Below are 16,812 nucleotides of genomic sequence, written 5' to 3' on the forward strand. Positions count from 1 at the left end.
CTTTATACATACATACTACTACATCTCTTTATCAACCAGTCTATATTAGCAGCAGACACAGTACAGTACGGTAGTTCACGGCTGTAGCTACCTCTGTGTCGGCACTCGGCAGTCCGTCCATAATTGTATACCACCTACCCGTGGTTTTTTTTTCTTTCTTCTTTATACATACATACTACTACATCTCTTTATCAACCAGTCTATATTAGCAGCAGACACAGTACAGTACGGTAGTCCACGGCTGTAGCTACCTCTGTGTCGGCACTCGGCAGTCCGTCCATAATTGTATACCACCTACCCGTGGTTTTTTTTTTCATTCTTCTTTATACATACATACTACTACATCTCTTTATCAACCAGTCTATATTAGCAGCAGACACAGTACAGTACGGTAGTTCACGGCTGTAGCTACCTCTGTGTCGGCACTCGGCAGTCCGTCCATAATTGTATACCACCTACCCGAGGTTTTTTTTTCTTTCTTCTTTATACATACATACTACTACATCTCTTTATCAACCAGTCTATATTAGCAGCAGACACAGTACAGTACGGTAGTCCACGGCTGTAGCTACCTCTGTGTCGGCACTCGGCAGTCCGTCCATAATTGTATACCACCTACCCGTGGTTTTTTTTTCTTTCTTCTTTATACATACATACTACTACATCTCTTTATCAACCAGTCTATATAAGCAGCAGACACAGTACAGTACGGTAGTTCACGGCTGTAGCTACCTCTGTGTCGGCACTCGGCAGTCCGTCCATAATTGTATACCACCTACCCGTGGTTTTTTTTTCTTTCTTCTTTATACATACATACTACTACATCTCTTTATCAACCAGTCTATATTAGCAGCAGACACAGTACAGTACGGTAGTTCACGGCTGTAGCTACCTCTGTGTCGGCACTCGGCAGTCCGTCCATAATTGTATACCACCTACCCGTGGTTTTTTTTTCTTTCTTCTTTATACATACATACTACTACATCTCTTTATCAACCAGTCTATATTAGCAGCAGACACAGTACAGTACGGTAGTCCACGGCTGTAGCTACCTCTGTGTCGGCACTCGGCAGTCCGTCCATAATTGTATACCACCTACCCGTGGTTTTTTTTTCTTTCTTCTTTATACATACATACTACTACATCTCTTTATCAACCAGTCTATATTAGCAGCAGACACAGTACAGTACGGTAGTTCACGGCTGTAGCTACCTCTGTGTCGGCACTCGGCAGTCCGTCCATAATTGTATACCACCTACCCGTGGTTTTTTTTTCTTTCTTCTTTATACATACATACTACTACATCTCTTTATCAACCAGTCTATATTAGCAGCAGACACAGTACAGTACGGTAGTTCACGGCTGTAGCTACCTCTGTGTCGGCACTCGGCAGTCCGTCCATAATTGTATACCACCTACCCGTGGTTTTTTTTTCTTTCTTCTTTATACATACATACTACTACATCTCTTTATCAACCAGTCTATATTAGCAGCAGACACAGTACAGTACGGTAGTCCACGGCTGTAGCTACCTCTGTGTCGGCACTCGGCAGTCCGTCCATAATTGTATACCACCTACCCGTGGTTTTTTTTTCTTTCTTCTTTATACATACATACTACTACATCTCTTTAGCAACCAGTCTATATTAGCAGCAGACACAGTACAGTACGGTAGTTCACGGCTGTAGCTACCTCTGTGTCGGCACTCGGCAGTCCGTCCATAATTGTATACCACCTACCCGTGGTTTTTTTTTCTTTCTTCTTTATACATACATACTACTACATCTCTTTATCAACCAGTCTATATTAGCAGCAGACACAGTACAGTACGGTAGTCCACGGTTGTAGCTACCTCTGTGTCGGCACTCGGCAGTCCGTCCATAATTGTATACTAGTATCCATCCATCTCCATTGTTTACCTGAGGTGCCTTTTAGTTGTGCCTATTAAAATATGGAGAACAAAAATGTTGAGGTTCCAAAATTAGGGAAAGATCAAGATCCACTTCCACCTCGTGCTGAAGCTGCTGCCACTAGTCATGGCCGAGACGATGAAATGCCAGCAACGTCGTCTGCCAAGGCCGATGCCCAATGTCATAGTACAGAGCATGTCAAATCCAAAACACCAAATATCAGTAAAAAAAGGACTCCAAAACCTAAAATAAAATTGTCGGAAGAGAAGCGTAAACTTGCCAATATGCCATTTACCACACGGAGTGGCAAGGAACGGCTGAGGCCCTGGCCTATGTTCATGGCTAGTGGTTCAGCTTCACATGAGGATGGATGCACTCAGCCTCTCGCTAGAAAAATGAAAAGACTTAAGCTGGCAAAAGCACAGCAAAGAACTGTGCGTTCTTCGAAATCACAAATCCCCAAGGAGAGTCCAATTGTGTCGGTTGCGATGCCTGACCTTCCCAACACTGGACGGGAAGAGCTTGCGCCTTCCACCATTTGCACGCCCCCTGCAAGTGCTGGAAGGAGCACCCGCAGTCCAGTTCCTGATAGTCAGATTGAAGATGTCAGTGTTGAAGTACACCAGGATGAGGAGGATATGGGTGTTGCTGGCGCTGGGGAGGAAATTGACCAGGAGGATTCTGATGGTGAGGTGGTTTGTTTAAGTCAGGCACCCGGGGAGACACCTGTTGTCCGTGGGAGGAATATGGCCGTTGACATGCCTGGTGAAAATACCAAAAAAATCAGCTCTTCGGTGTGGAGGTATTTCAACAGAAATTCGGACAACAGGTGTCAAGCCGTGTGTTGCCTTTGTCAAGCTGTAATAAGTAGGGGTAAGGACGTTAACCACCTCGGAACATCCTCCCTTATACGTCACCTGCAGCGCATTCATAATAAGTCAGTGACAAGTTCAAAAACTTTGGGTGACAGCGGAAGCAGTCCACTGACCAGTAAATCCCTTCCTCTTGTAACCAAGCTCACGCAAACCACCCCACCAACTCCCTCAGTGTCAATTTCCTCCTTCCCCAGGAATGCCAATAGTCCTGCAGGCCATGTCACTGGCAATTCTGATGATTCCTCTCCTGCCTGGGATTCCTCCGATGCATCCTTGCGTGTAACGCCTACTGCTGCTGGCGCTGCTGTTGTTGCTGCTGGGAGTCGATGGTCATCCCAGAGGGGAAGTCGTAAGACCACTTTTACTACTTCCACCAAGCAATTGACTGTCCAACAGTCCTTTGCGAGGAAGATGAAATATCACAGCAGTCATCCTACTGCAAAGCGGATAACTGAGGCCTTGGCATCCTGGGTGGTGAGAAACGTGGTTCCGGTATCCATCATTACTGCAGAGCCAACTAGAGACTTGTTGGAGGTACTGTGTCCCCGGTACCAAATACCATCTAGGTTCCATTTCTCTAGGCAGGCGATACCGAAAATGTACACAGACCTCAGAAAAAGAGTCACCAGTGTCCTAAAAAATGCAGCTGTACCCAATGTCCACTTAACCACGGACATGTGGACAAGTGGAGCAGGGCAGGGTCAGGACTATATGACTGTGACAGCCCACTGGGTAGATGTATGGACTCCCGCCGCAAGAACAGCAGCGGCGGCACCAGTAGCAGCATCTCGCAAACGCCAACTCTTTCCTAGGCAGGCTACGCTTTGCATCACCGCTTTCCAGAATACGCACACAGCTGAAAACCTCTTACGGCAACTGAGGAAGATCATCGCGGAATGGCTTACCCCAATTGGACTCTCCTGTGGATTTGTGGCATCGGACAACGCCAGCAATATTGTGTGTGCATTAAATATGGGCAAATTCCAGCACGTCCCATGTTTTGCACATACCTTGAATTTGGTGGTGCAGAATTATTTAAAAAAAGACAGGGGCGTGCAAGAGATGCTGTCGGTGGCAAGAAGAATTGCGGGACACTTTCGGCGTACAGGCACCACGTACAGAAGACTGGAGCACCACCAAAAACTACTGAACCTGCCCTGCCATCATCTGAAGCAAGAAGTGGTAACGAGGTGGAATTCAACCCTCTATATGCTTCAGAGGTTGGAGGAGCAGCAAAAGGCCATTCAAGCCTATACAATTGAGCACGATATAGGAGGTGGAATGCACCTGTCTCAAGCGCAGTGGAGAATGATTTCAACGTTGTGCAAGGTTCTGCAGCCCTTTGAACTTGCCACACGTGAAGTCAGTTCAGACACTGTCAGCCTGAGTCAGGTCATTCCCCTCATCAGGCTTTTGCAGAAGAAGCTGGAGACATTGAAGGAGGAGCTAACATGGAGCGATTCCGCTAGGCATGTGGGACTTGTGGATGGAGCCCTTAATTCGCTTAACAAGGATTCACGGGTGGTCAATCTGTTGAAATCAGAGCACTACATTTTGGCCACCATGCTCGATCCTAGATTTAAAGCCTACCTTGGATCTCTCTTTCCGGCAGACACAAGTCTGCTGGGGTTGAAAGACCAGCTGGTGAGAAAATTGTCAAGTCAAGCGGAACGCGACCTGTCAACATCTCCTCCTTCACATTCTCCCGCAACTGGGGGTGCGAGGAAAAGGCTCAGAATTCCGAGCCCACCCGCTGGCGGTGATGCAGGGCAGTCTGGAGCGACTGCTGATGCTGACATCTGGTCCGGACTGAAGGACCTGACAACGATTACGGACATGTCGTCTACTGTCACTGCATATGATTCTCTCACCATTGAAAGAATGGTGGAGGATTATATGAGTGACCGCATCCAAGTAGGCACGTCACACAGTCCATACTTATACTGGCAGGAAAAAGAGGCAATTTGGAGGCCCTTGCACAAACTGGCTTTATTCTACCTAAGTTGCCCTCCCACAAGTGTGTACTCCGAAAGAGTGTTTAGTGCCGCCGCTCACCTTGTCAGCAATCGGCGTACGAGGTTACATCCAGAAAATGTGGAGAAGATGATGTTCATTAAAATGAATTATAATCAATTCCTCCGCGGAGACATTGACCAGCAGCAATTGCCTCCACAAAGTACACAGGGAGCTGAGATGGTGGATTCCAGTGGGGACGAATTGATAATCTGTGAGGAGGGGGATGTACACGGTGATATATCGGAGGATGATGATGAGGTGGACATCTTGCCTCTGTAGAGCCAGTTTGTGCAAGGAGAGATTAAATGCTTCTTTTTTGGGGGGGGTCCAAACCAACCCGTCATATCAGTCACAGTCGTGTGGCAGACCCTGTCACTGAAATGATGGGTTGGTTAAAGTGTGCATGTCCTGTTTTGTTTATACAACATAACGGTGGGTGGGAGGGCCCAAGGACAATTCCATCTTGCACCTCTTTTTTCTTTTATTTTTCTTTGCGTCATGTGCTGTTTGGGGAGGGTTTTTTGGAAGGGACATCCTGCGTGACACTGCAGTGCCACTCCTAAATGGGCCCGGTGTTTGTGTCGGCCACTAGGGTCGCTTATCTTACTCACACAGTCAGCTACCTCATTGCGCCTCTTTTTTTCTTTGCGTCATGTGCTGTTTGGGGAGGGTTTTTTGGAAGGGCCATCCTGCGTGACACTGCAGTGCCACTCCTGGATGGGCCCGGTGTTTGTGTCGGCCACTAGGGTCGCTAATCTTACTCACACAGCTACCTCATTGCGCCTCTTTTTTTCTTTGCGTCATGTGCTGTTTGGGGAGGGTTTTTTGGAAGGGACATCCTGCGTGACACTGCAGTGCCACTCCTAAATGGGCCCGGTGTTTGTGTCGGCCACTACGGTCGCTAATCTTAGTCACACAGCTACCTCATTGCGCCTCTTTTTTTCTTTGCGTCATGTGCTGTTTGGGGAGGGTTTTTTGGAAGGGACATCCTACGTGACACTGCAGTGCCACTCTTAGATGGGCCCGGTGTTTGTGTCGGCCACTAGGGTCGCTAATCTTACTCACACAGCTACCTCATTGCGCCTCTTTTTTTCTTTGCGTCATGTGCTGTTTGGGGAGGGTTTTTTGGAAGGGACATCCTGCGTGACACTGCAGTGCCACTCCTAAATGGGCCCGGTGTTTGTGTCGGCCACTACGGTCGCTAATCTTACTCACACAGCTACCTCATTGCGCCTCTTTTTTTCTTTGCGTCATGTGCTGTTTGGGGAGGGTTTTTTGGAAGGGACATCCTGCGTGACACTGCAGTGCCACTCCTAGATGGGCCCGGTGTTTGTGTCGGCCACTAGGGTCGCTAATCTTACTCACACAGCTACCTCATTGCGCCTCTTTTTTTCTTTGCGTCATGTGCTGTTTGGGGAGGGTTTTTTGGAAGGGACATCCTGCGTGACACTGCAGTGCCACTCCTAAATGGGCCCGGTGTTTGTGTCGGCCACTACGGTCGCTAATCTTACTCACACAGCTACCTCATTGCGCCTCTTTTTTTCTTTGCGTCATGTGCTGTTTGGGGAGGGTTTTTTGGAAGGGACATCCTACGTGACACTGCAGTGCCACTCCTAGATGGGCCCGGTGTTTGTGTCGGCCACTAGGGTCGCTAATCTTACTCACACAGCTACCTCATTGCGCCTCTTTTTTTCTTTGCGTCATGTGCTGTTTGGGGAGGGTTTTTTGGAAGGGACATCCTGCGTGACACTGCAGTGCCACTCCTAAATGGGCCCGGTGTTTGTGTCGGCCACTACGGTCGCTAATCTTACTCACACAGCTACCTCATTGCGCCTCTTTTTTTCTTTGCGTCATGTGCTGTTTGGGGAGGGTTTTTTGGAAGGGACATCCTGCGTGACACTGCAGTGCCACTCCTAAATGGGCCCGGTGTTTGTGTCGGCCACTAGGGTCGCTTATCTTACTCACACAGTCAGCTACCTCATTGCGCCTCTTTTTTTCTTTGCGTCATGTGCTGTTTGGGGAGTGTTTTTTGGAAGGGCCATCCTGCGTGACACTGCAGTGCCACTCCTAGATGGGCCCGGTGTTTGTGTCGGCCACTAGGGTCGCTAATCTTACTCACACAGCTACCTCATTGCGCCTCTTTTTTTCTTTGCGTCATGTGCTGTTTGGGGAGGGTTTTTTGGAAGGGACATCCTGCGTGACACTGCAGTGCCACTCCTAAATGGGCCCGGTGTTTGTGTCGGCCACTAGGGTCGCTAATCTTACTCACACAGCTACCTCATTGCGCCTCTTTTTTTCTTTGCGTCATGTGCTGTTTGGGGAGGGTTTTTTGGAAGGGACATCCTGCGTGACACTGCAGTGCCACTCCTAGATGGGCCAGGTGTTTGTGTCGGCCACTAGGGTCGCTTAGCTTAGTCATCCAGCGACCTCGGTGCAAATTTTAGGGCTAAAAATAATATTGTGAGGTGTGAGGTATTCAGAATAGACTGAAAATGAGTGGAAATTATGGTTTTTGAGGTTAATAATAATATGGGATCAAAATGACCCCCAAATTCTATGATTTAAGCTGTTTTTTAGGTTTTTTTGAAAAAAAACACCCGAATCCAAAACACACCCGAATCCGACAAAAAAAATTCGGTGAGGTTTTGCCAAAACGCGGTCGAACCCAAAACACGGCCGCGGAACCGAACCCAAAACCAAAACACAAAACCCGAAAAATTTCAGGCGCTCATCACTAGATATAGCGCTAGGGACATAGGCGTGCGCAGCTAATTTTATTAGGTGGTGCACCACTGGAGGGGTGTGTCTAGCACCGCCTTTTGGGCGGGTCTAGCACCGCCCAGGAATATGTCTAGCACTATTTTACATTCTCTCAGTAAAATCACATAGCTTAATTCTACTTTCTCCCTGGTTCCTAATAATACAAATAGATATAATACACCCCAGAGAAATAAAATGAAACATTATGCTGTGACTATGGGCCTGTACTAACTTTCCACTACGGCATGTACCCATGTCCTAGCTGCCGCTGCACCCTATCGCTGCTTACACTTCCCCAACCTATACCTGACCTTGTGGCGGAACAAGAGAGTGATGGACCTAATTGCATATGCATTCCCCCCCACCCCACACTTTGCACCCTCCCGACACCTACACCCTGATTTTGAGTAGACCACTCTGAAAAATACAGGAGATTTAGGGGGACGAACATTTGAGTTTTAACATAACAAAGTTTAAAATGTACACGTGTCAGAGCCACAATTGCCTCTTTCTATGCCATCAGACCCGTCATCTGCAGGACACCAGCATTTGTCACACATGTCCCCATGCTCACCAGCTACTGACAGTAGTGCCCCTTATTCACATTGTGCCATACAGTATGAGCCAAAATTTACATTATGCCACACAGTATGAGCCAAATACACATTACGTCACACAGTATAACAGACAAACAAAGAGGAAGGGGGGTGCAAATCCCCACCCCCAAATTCCCTTCCGCACACTGAAAATTACCTGTAACCATCCCTGAATCTATCTGGTAATAAAATTCAGAGAATTTGTCACAAATGTTTGCAAACACATGTTTAAGCTGCTGGCCACTTCACGGCTCTCTGATACAGTATAAGCCGTATTCACATTACACCACACAGTATGAGCCATATTCACATTACACCACACAGTATGAGCCGAATTCACATTACGCCACACAGTATGAGCCGAATTCACATTACGCCACACAGTATGAGCCAAATTCACATTACGCCACACAGTATGAGCCGAATTCACATTACGCCACACAGTATGAGCCGAATTCACATTACGCAACACAGTATGAGCCGAATTCACATTACGCCACACAGTATGAGCCGAATTCACATTACGCCACACAGTATGAGCCGAATTCACATTACGCCACACAGTATGAGCCGAATTCATATTACGCAACACAGTATGAGCCAAATTCATATTACGCCACACAGTATGAGCCGAATTCATATTACGCAACACAGTAGGAGCCGAATTCAGATTACGCAACACAGTATGAGCCAAACTCATATTATGCCACAGTGTATGAGCCAAAATTCACATTACGCCACACAGTTTGTGACCTTATAATTATTATCATCTTAGACAAGCTGCAAATCCGAAGCTGTGTGATCACTGTGCAAGCAAGCACCTTCCATTATCCATAGTCACCAATTGTATAATTAAACAATACCTACTGGACAATATATGCTGTACAATATGAGGTTCACTGGTATACATAAAAATAAATAGATTGAAAGGCATATATATATATATATATATATACACACACACACACACACACACATACATACACAGTATATACAGTATAAATATATATACTGGGTATATCACAGATCGACAGAAAAATAGATATGGGAAGGGATAGATAAACATAAATATGATTTTTATATATATATATATATATATATATATATATACACACACACACTCCTTGTGACACCTGCTCCCAGTCTGCCCATAAGTAAGTCTCAGCAGAATGGTGGCGGCTCCCAGTCCCCCCTAGAGGTACGTTGCCCGTGGTGCGGCGGCACACTAAGCCTGAGAGAGAGACCTCGGATGAAGCTAAATGCGGGTGGGCGGGAGTTGAACGCAGGCGGACATCATCACATCACATCGCAAGGTGATGTGAGGCCGCCGGCGCCGACCAGTAAAGTGCACTTACAGTATTATCAGCAGGCAGCAGGGGGCCGGGCACAGCGGTGGGGGGAGGCACGGGAATGATGAGCGATCACTGTGCTACAGCAAGCGTGGCGCCGGACATTAGGGGGTGCCTGTGCGCACCAGGAACCCCCCGTGCGCACGCCTATGGCTATGGACCCCAAATATACAGAGACGCCTTGATGCGGCTTTGGGGCTTATTCACACATTTGCGCAAATATGTGTAACGAAGATCTCTGAATTCTATTATCATGTGGAATTTATATCTGGTTACGGTTATCATTCAGGGTGCTGGGGGAAACAAATGCCCTTTTTTTCTTGCTTAGAAATACCCCTCCCTTTCGAGCACCTGAATGATATCACTAAGCTAATTGAGCATCTACCAATATATATGTCTGTTGTGAGAGGCAGAGAGGTTCCTGCATTAGGAGGAGGTGCAGGCCCTGACATGCCACATGGAGCATTATGGGGTTGCTCCAAGGTAGGTAGCTCTTAGCTTAGACATATTGTAGTAAGGCGCCATTATCATGTGGCTCCTTGCTGGTTAATCTTAGACCCAGATTGGGGTAATGGAGGTGTGAGGTGTGGTGCCTCTGGACTGGCTGAGCTGGATGGCCTTAGTGTGGCATACCTTTACATTCTATTAACACTTTTCACTTATTAATTTTTTAACACTATTTCTCTATTTTAATTGCATTTCATTTTTGTATCACTTTCTCTATAGCTTCGGCTTCCTAAATACTAATTTATTAATACTATAGATTTTTCACTGGTATGCTACGCATACCAGTGAAACAGTATGCGTAGCATATATGAGCCGTATTCACATTACACCACACAGTATGAGCCAAATTCACATTACGCCACACAGTATGAGCCGAATTCACATTACGCCACACAGTATGAGCCAAATTCACATTACGCCACACAGTATGAGCCAAATTCACATTACACCACACAGTATGAGCCAAATTCACATTACGCCACACAGTATGAGCCAAATTCACATTACGCCACACAGTATGAGCCGAATTCACATTACGCCACACAGTATGAGCCGAATTCACATTACGCCACACAGTATGAGCCGAATTCACATTACGCCACATAGTAGGAGCCAAATTCAAATTACGTCACACAGTATGAGCCAAATTCACATTACGCCACACAGTATGAGCCAAATTCACATTACGCCACACAGTATGAGCCAAATTCACATTACACCACACAGTAGGAGCTAAATTCACATTACACCACACAGTATGAGCCAAATTCACATTACGCCACACAGTATGAGCCAAATTCACATTACACCACACAGTATGAGCCGAATTCACATTACGCCACACAGTATGAGCCGAATTCACATTACGCAACACAGTATGAGCCGAATTCATATTACGCAACACAGTATGAGCCGAATTCATATTACGCAACACAGTATGAGCCGAATTCAGATTACGCAACACAGTAGGAGCCAAATTCACATTACGCCACACAGTATGAGCCAAATTCACATTACACCACACAGTATGAGCCAAATTCATATTACGCAACACAGTATGAGCCGAATTCATATTACGCAACACAGTATAAGCTGTATTCACATTACACCACACAGTATGAGCCGTATTCACATTACACCACACAGTATGAGCCGAATTCACATTACGCCACACAGTATGAGCCGAATTCACATTACGCCACACAGTATGAGCCAAATTCACATTACGCCACACAGTATGAGCCAAATTCACATTACGCCACACAGTATGAGCCAAATTCACATTACGCCACACAGTATGAGCCGAATTCACATTACGCCACACAGTAGGAGCCAAATTAACATTACGCCACACATTATGAGCCAAATTCACACAGTTTGTGACCTTATAATTATTATCATCTTAGACAAGCTGCAAATCCGAAGCTGTGTGATCACTGTGCAAGCAAGCACCTTCCATTATCCATAGTCACCAATTGTGTAATTAAACAATACCTACTGGACAATATATGCTGTACAATATGAGGTTCACTGCTATACATAAAAATAAATAGATTGAAAGGCATATATATACATATATATAAATAGTCTCGGTGGCGCGGCACTCACTTCTTATATATAAATGAATAATGCGGACTGCAGTCTGCTATATATATATATATACACACACACACACACATACATACACAGTATATACAGTATAAATATATATACTGGGTATATCACAGATCGACAAAAAAATAGATATGGGAAGGGATAGATAAACATAAATATGATTTTTATATATATATATATATATATATATACACACACACAAATACATGTATGTACATGTATATATACACTGATAGGTAAAATTATACTGTATTAATGAATCAATTGCTTCTTGATTCTGCAGCAGCACCAGTGTTACTCATAGAGTTACTTCACACTGACTGCTGCACCTAACATCATTCAATCCCGGACCTCCGCTGCCTGGTGAAGAGACACGGGAGATGAAGAACTAGCAGCGCCACGTTGAGCGGAAGTATTACCTGCACACTCCTTGTGACACCTGCTCCCAGTCTGCCCATAAGTAAGTCTCAGCAGAATGGTGGCGGCTCCCAGTCCCCCCTAGAGGAACGCTGCCCGTGGTGCGGCGGCACACTAAGCCTGAGAGAGAGACCTCGGATGAAGCTAAACGTGGGTGGGCGGGAGTTGAGCGCAGGCGGACATCATCACATCACATCGCAAGGTGATGTGAGGCCGCCGGCGCCGACCAGTAAAGTGCACTTACAGTATTATCAGCAGGCAGCGGGGGGCGGGCACAGCGGTGGGGGGAGGCACGGGAATGATGAGCGATCACTGTGCTACAGCAAGCGTGGCGCCGGACATTAGGGGGTGCCTATGCGCACCAGGAACCCCCCGTGTGCACGCCTATGGCTAGGGACCCCAAATATACAGAGACGCCTTGATGCGGCTTTGGGGCTTATTCACACATTTGCGCAAATATGTGTAACGAAGATCTCTGAATTCTATTATCATGTGGAATTTATATCTGGTTACGGTTATCATTCAGGGTGCTGGGGGAAACAAATGCCCTTTTTTTCTTGCTTAGAAATACCCCTCCCTTTCGAGCACCTGAATGATATCACTAAGCTAATTGAGCATCTACCAATATATATGTCTGTTGTGAGAGGCAGAGAGGTTCCTGCATTAGGAGGAGGTGTGCAGGCCCTGACATGCCACATGGAGCATTATGGGGTTGCTCCAAGGTAGGTAGCTCTTAGCTTAGACATATTGTAGTAAGGAGCCATTATCATGTGGCTCCTTGCTGGTTAATCTTAGACCCAGATTGGGGTAATGGAGGTGTGAGGTGTGGTGCCTCTGGACTGGCTGAGCTGGATGGCCTTAGTGTGGCATACCTTTACATTCTATTAACACTTTTCACTTATTAATTTTTTAACACTATTTCTCTATTTTAATTGCATTTCATTTTTGTATCACTTTCTCTATAGCTTCGGCTTCCTAAATACTAATTTATTAACACTATAGATTTTTCACTTGTATGCTACGCTGGGCTTTCTGGCTTATGCTGGTGTTTTGCGGTGCCACATCCTGCACCTAGATATAGCGCTAGGGACCCCAAATATACAGAGATGCCTTGATGTGGCTTTGGGGCTTATTCACACATTTGCGCAAATATGTGTAAGGAAGATCTCTGAATTCTATTATCATGTGGAATTTATATTTGGTTACGGTTATCATTCACGGTGCTGGGGGAAACAAATGCCCTTTTTTTCTTGCTTAGAAATACCCCTCCCTTTCGAGCACCTGAATGATATCACTAAGCTAATTGAGCATCTACCAATATATATGTTTGTTGTGAGAGGCAGAGAGGTTGCTGCATTAGGAGGAGGTGCAGGCCCTGACATGCCACATGGAGCATTATGGGGTTGCTCCAAGGTAGGTAGCTCTTAGCTTAGACATATTGTAGTAAGGAGCCATTATCATGTGGCTCCTTGCTGGTTAATCTTAGACCCAGATTGGGGTAATGGAGGTGTGAGGTGTGGTGCCTCTGGACTGGCTGAGCTGGATGGCCTTAGTGTGGCATACCTTTACATTTTATTAACACTTTTCACTTATTAATTTTTTAACACTATTTCTCTATTTTAATTGCATTTCATTTTTGTATCACTTTCTCTATAGCTTCGGCTTCCTAAATACTAATTTATTAACACTATAGATTTTTCACTGGTATGCTATGCTGGGCTTTCTGGCTTATGCTGGTGTTTTGGGGTGCCACATCCTGCACCTAGATATAGCGCTAGGGACCCCAAATATACAGAGACGCCTTGATGCGGCTTTGGGGCTTATTCACACATTTGCGCAAATATGTGTAACGAAGATCTCTGAATTCTATTATCATGTGGGATTTATATCTGGTTACGGTTATCATTCACGGTGCTGGGGGAAACAAATGCCTTTTTTTCTTGTTAAGTCCCTACCTGCGCAGCATTGCTGCGCTGGTAGGTGACTTTTCGCCATGTCCCGGGTCACAGATGCTGCGTATGACATCACGCAACTGCCACGGCCCGCCCCCCGCATGGTCCAGGCATGCCAGCGTAGCCCAGACCATGCCCCCAAACCGGCGGCCAAACGCCGTTAGCCCGCACCCTCCCGCCCAGAGAATGCCTCTGTCTGTCAATCAGGCAGAGGCGATCGCTGGGCTGAGATGCCGATCTTATCTCTGCATGCGCAGTTCAGACCTGATCGCCCGCTGTGCAAAAACGCACAGCAGCGATCAGGTCTGAATTAGCCCCTTAGACAATTGTATAGATGACTGTGAATGAGTATAATTTAGAACGTATTTTTAGATTAAACTCAGACTACTGCTGGAATTTGTCAGAAACACATTAACTGTGTATTTGCTACAGCATCAAAATCACAATTCCAAATTTATTTACTTCCAAAACTCATGGGTGTTCATGCAAGTTACATTATGGCACAATTGCCATTTCTAGGGGAAAATCTGGTTCTGTAACTTTCAACGTTACCTGCTGTTCTGTTCCTAAAATGTGCTTTGCTGAGTATTCGGGTGGAAAAATGTTTTAGATATTATTTAGAATGGTTAATAATTATTTACCTATTATTCAAATTATTATTATTATTATTATTATTATTATTATTATTATTATTATATAATTAGTAGCAAGAATCTGCTTTTATTTACAATGTGTGGCTAAATCATAAAAATATTACAAGACCTAAGTATTTGTAATTATGCAATGTACTGTCTTCAACTACAAGCTTTCCATTTCAGAAGACATCCAGTATTTATTAGAGATTCACTGAAACTAGGATTTAGTTTTGGATTTGTTAGACTCTTAAGGGTTTTTAAGAATTTTGAGCTTTCGGAATTGGCCAAATGAATCAGATTTCAAATAAAAATAAGGCTTTATCATTCAGTCCCTTTCAAATTTTAGTTTACTGTATCTTCATATTTGTTTAAAAAATATATATTATTATTTTAATTTTTTTACAAGAGTCTACATTCCCAGGTAATGTTCCACTCAAGAGATCACAGGACACTATACTACATCCAGACACAAACAGTGACTGGTGACATTATCATTATGTTAAATTACCACAAATTGTACTGTGCCAACCTACACTATTACATATTGGTTATTAAATACTTGAAGAAAAAAAACCCTTAACATTTATTATACACACACACACACACACACACACACACACACACACACACACACACACACACACACTGTATGTACATACATACATACATACATACATACATACATACATACATATATGTGTGTGTATATACTGTATATATATATATATACATACTCTAGTGCATAATGAATGATGTAGGTAGCAGAAAGGTGCCCTAATCTTAATTCTGCAAATTGCCCCATTAGGAATGAATGGCCACTCTACCTGCTGAAACCTACCTTGTTTGTGGCACACTATATCCAATTTGCTTAGAATAGGTAATATACATTTCCCAGTAGGATAATTTGCAGTGTAGTTATGCCTGTACAGTATTGTTAACCTACCTCCCTTGTTTCTATACTTCACCTACTGTATATGTGCCCATACATAAAATATACAGTGTTTGCAGGAATCGTGCACGACATAACATAAAGCAGTAAAAGACATGTTCCATGGATGTGATTTGGATGTTCCAGACTCATATACTGTACGAAGCATGTCACCTACTGCACATTACATTAACCCATTCTGCTACACCATGCAGGTGATTTACGTCTGCATGTGCCTGATTGCATTTGTACTACTTTCTGTGTGCAGTTATAATAGCGACTGCTCCATCTTCCAGCCAAAATGCATATTTATTATAATGAAAGATAAAAGCATTTTTGTATTAATAAACAAACTAGTTAATAAAAACTCTTTGCTCTGTGAAATAGTTGCAGGCAAGGTCCGCAGACTGGTCGTGCCCGCGTGGCTTATTGCAGGAGGCAGCCAGATACATTGTAGCGTGCGCTCTTACAGATCCCCCCAGATACACTAGCAGTATATAGTTATACAGCCCCCACAGCGCATCTCCTGCCTTCCCTGCTATCAGCTCCTCAGCATATCCGTCAGTCCAAATGGGAGCTGAATGTGCAGGCTGACAGGGGATACAGAGTACTGACTGCTGGTGCTGATGTCAGAGCCAGGAGACAGCTCTCATTGGATCCAATTAGACTTTGCTATAGCAAGTAGGCAGGCTCCCTGCATGATTGGCTTCAAAGTGACTGGTGCCAAACGACTAGCAGAGGTGCAAAAAGTGGATTGGGAGCATTTGCAGCCCCGCTAAGAGGCAGGCAGCATTACTGAGAGCTGATCCAGAAGCCTGTGCCTTGCCACGCAGCGCACCAAGCATGCAAAGAAGATAAAAGACACTTAACACAGCTAATAGCAACTGACTACATGCCAGAACAAAATCCAGCAGGATAAAGCACAGCAGCTACAGAGGTATACAAAGCAGGCAGAGAAACCCCATTAGCAGAGGCAAATTGGGTACTATTCTGCAAACATTGCACTCTGCTGCACTACATCAATGGCATCAGTCCTGGCAAGCAGCAGGGCATCGGGATGTCCAAGTAACCAACTCAAATTCAAGTCTAAAAGGAGAAGAAGGAGACCTAAGAGAAAAGGTAAGACTCATCTGCTCATTTCTAAGGGTTACTGCTGTACCTGTATGCTGTGTGTAATAGCTGAACCTCTTTACCCCTCTTGCACTTTGTAGAGGATGTAACAGCAGTAGTGCGGAGTGATTTGTAGAGATCAA

General features: G+C 44.9%; 1 protein-coding gene across 1 annotated transcript in view; it reads left to right on the forward strand.

The window, feature by feature from the left end:
• The first annotated feature begins 16,288 nt into the window (after positions 1-16,288).
• ADARB2 (adenosine deaminase RNA specific B2 (inactive)) overlaps positions 16,289-16,812 on the forward strand; it is a 1,046,420-nt gene continuing 1,045,896 nt past the window's right edge. Inside the window, exon 1 of the mRNA XM_063922155.1 lies at positions 16,289-16,678. Within this exon, the coding sequence (XP_063778225.1) occupies positions 16,582-16,678 (97 nt within the window). The 5' untranslated portion in view covers positions 16,289-16,581. The remainder of the gene's footprint in view (positions 16,679-16,812) is intronic.

Source organism: Pseudophryne corroboree, chromosome 5 (assembly GCF_028390025.1).
Source record: "Pseudophryne corroboree isolate aPseCor3 chromosome 5, aPseCor3.hap2, whole genome shotgun sequence".
Taxonomy (NCBI): Eukaryota; Metazoa; Chordata; class Amphibia; order Anura; family Myobatrachidae; genus Pseudophryne; species Pseudophryne corroboree.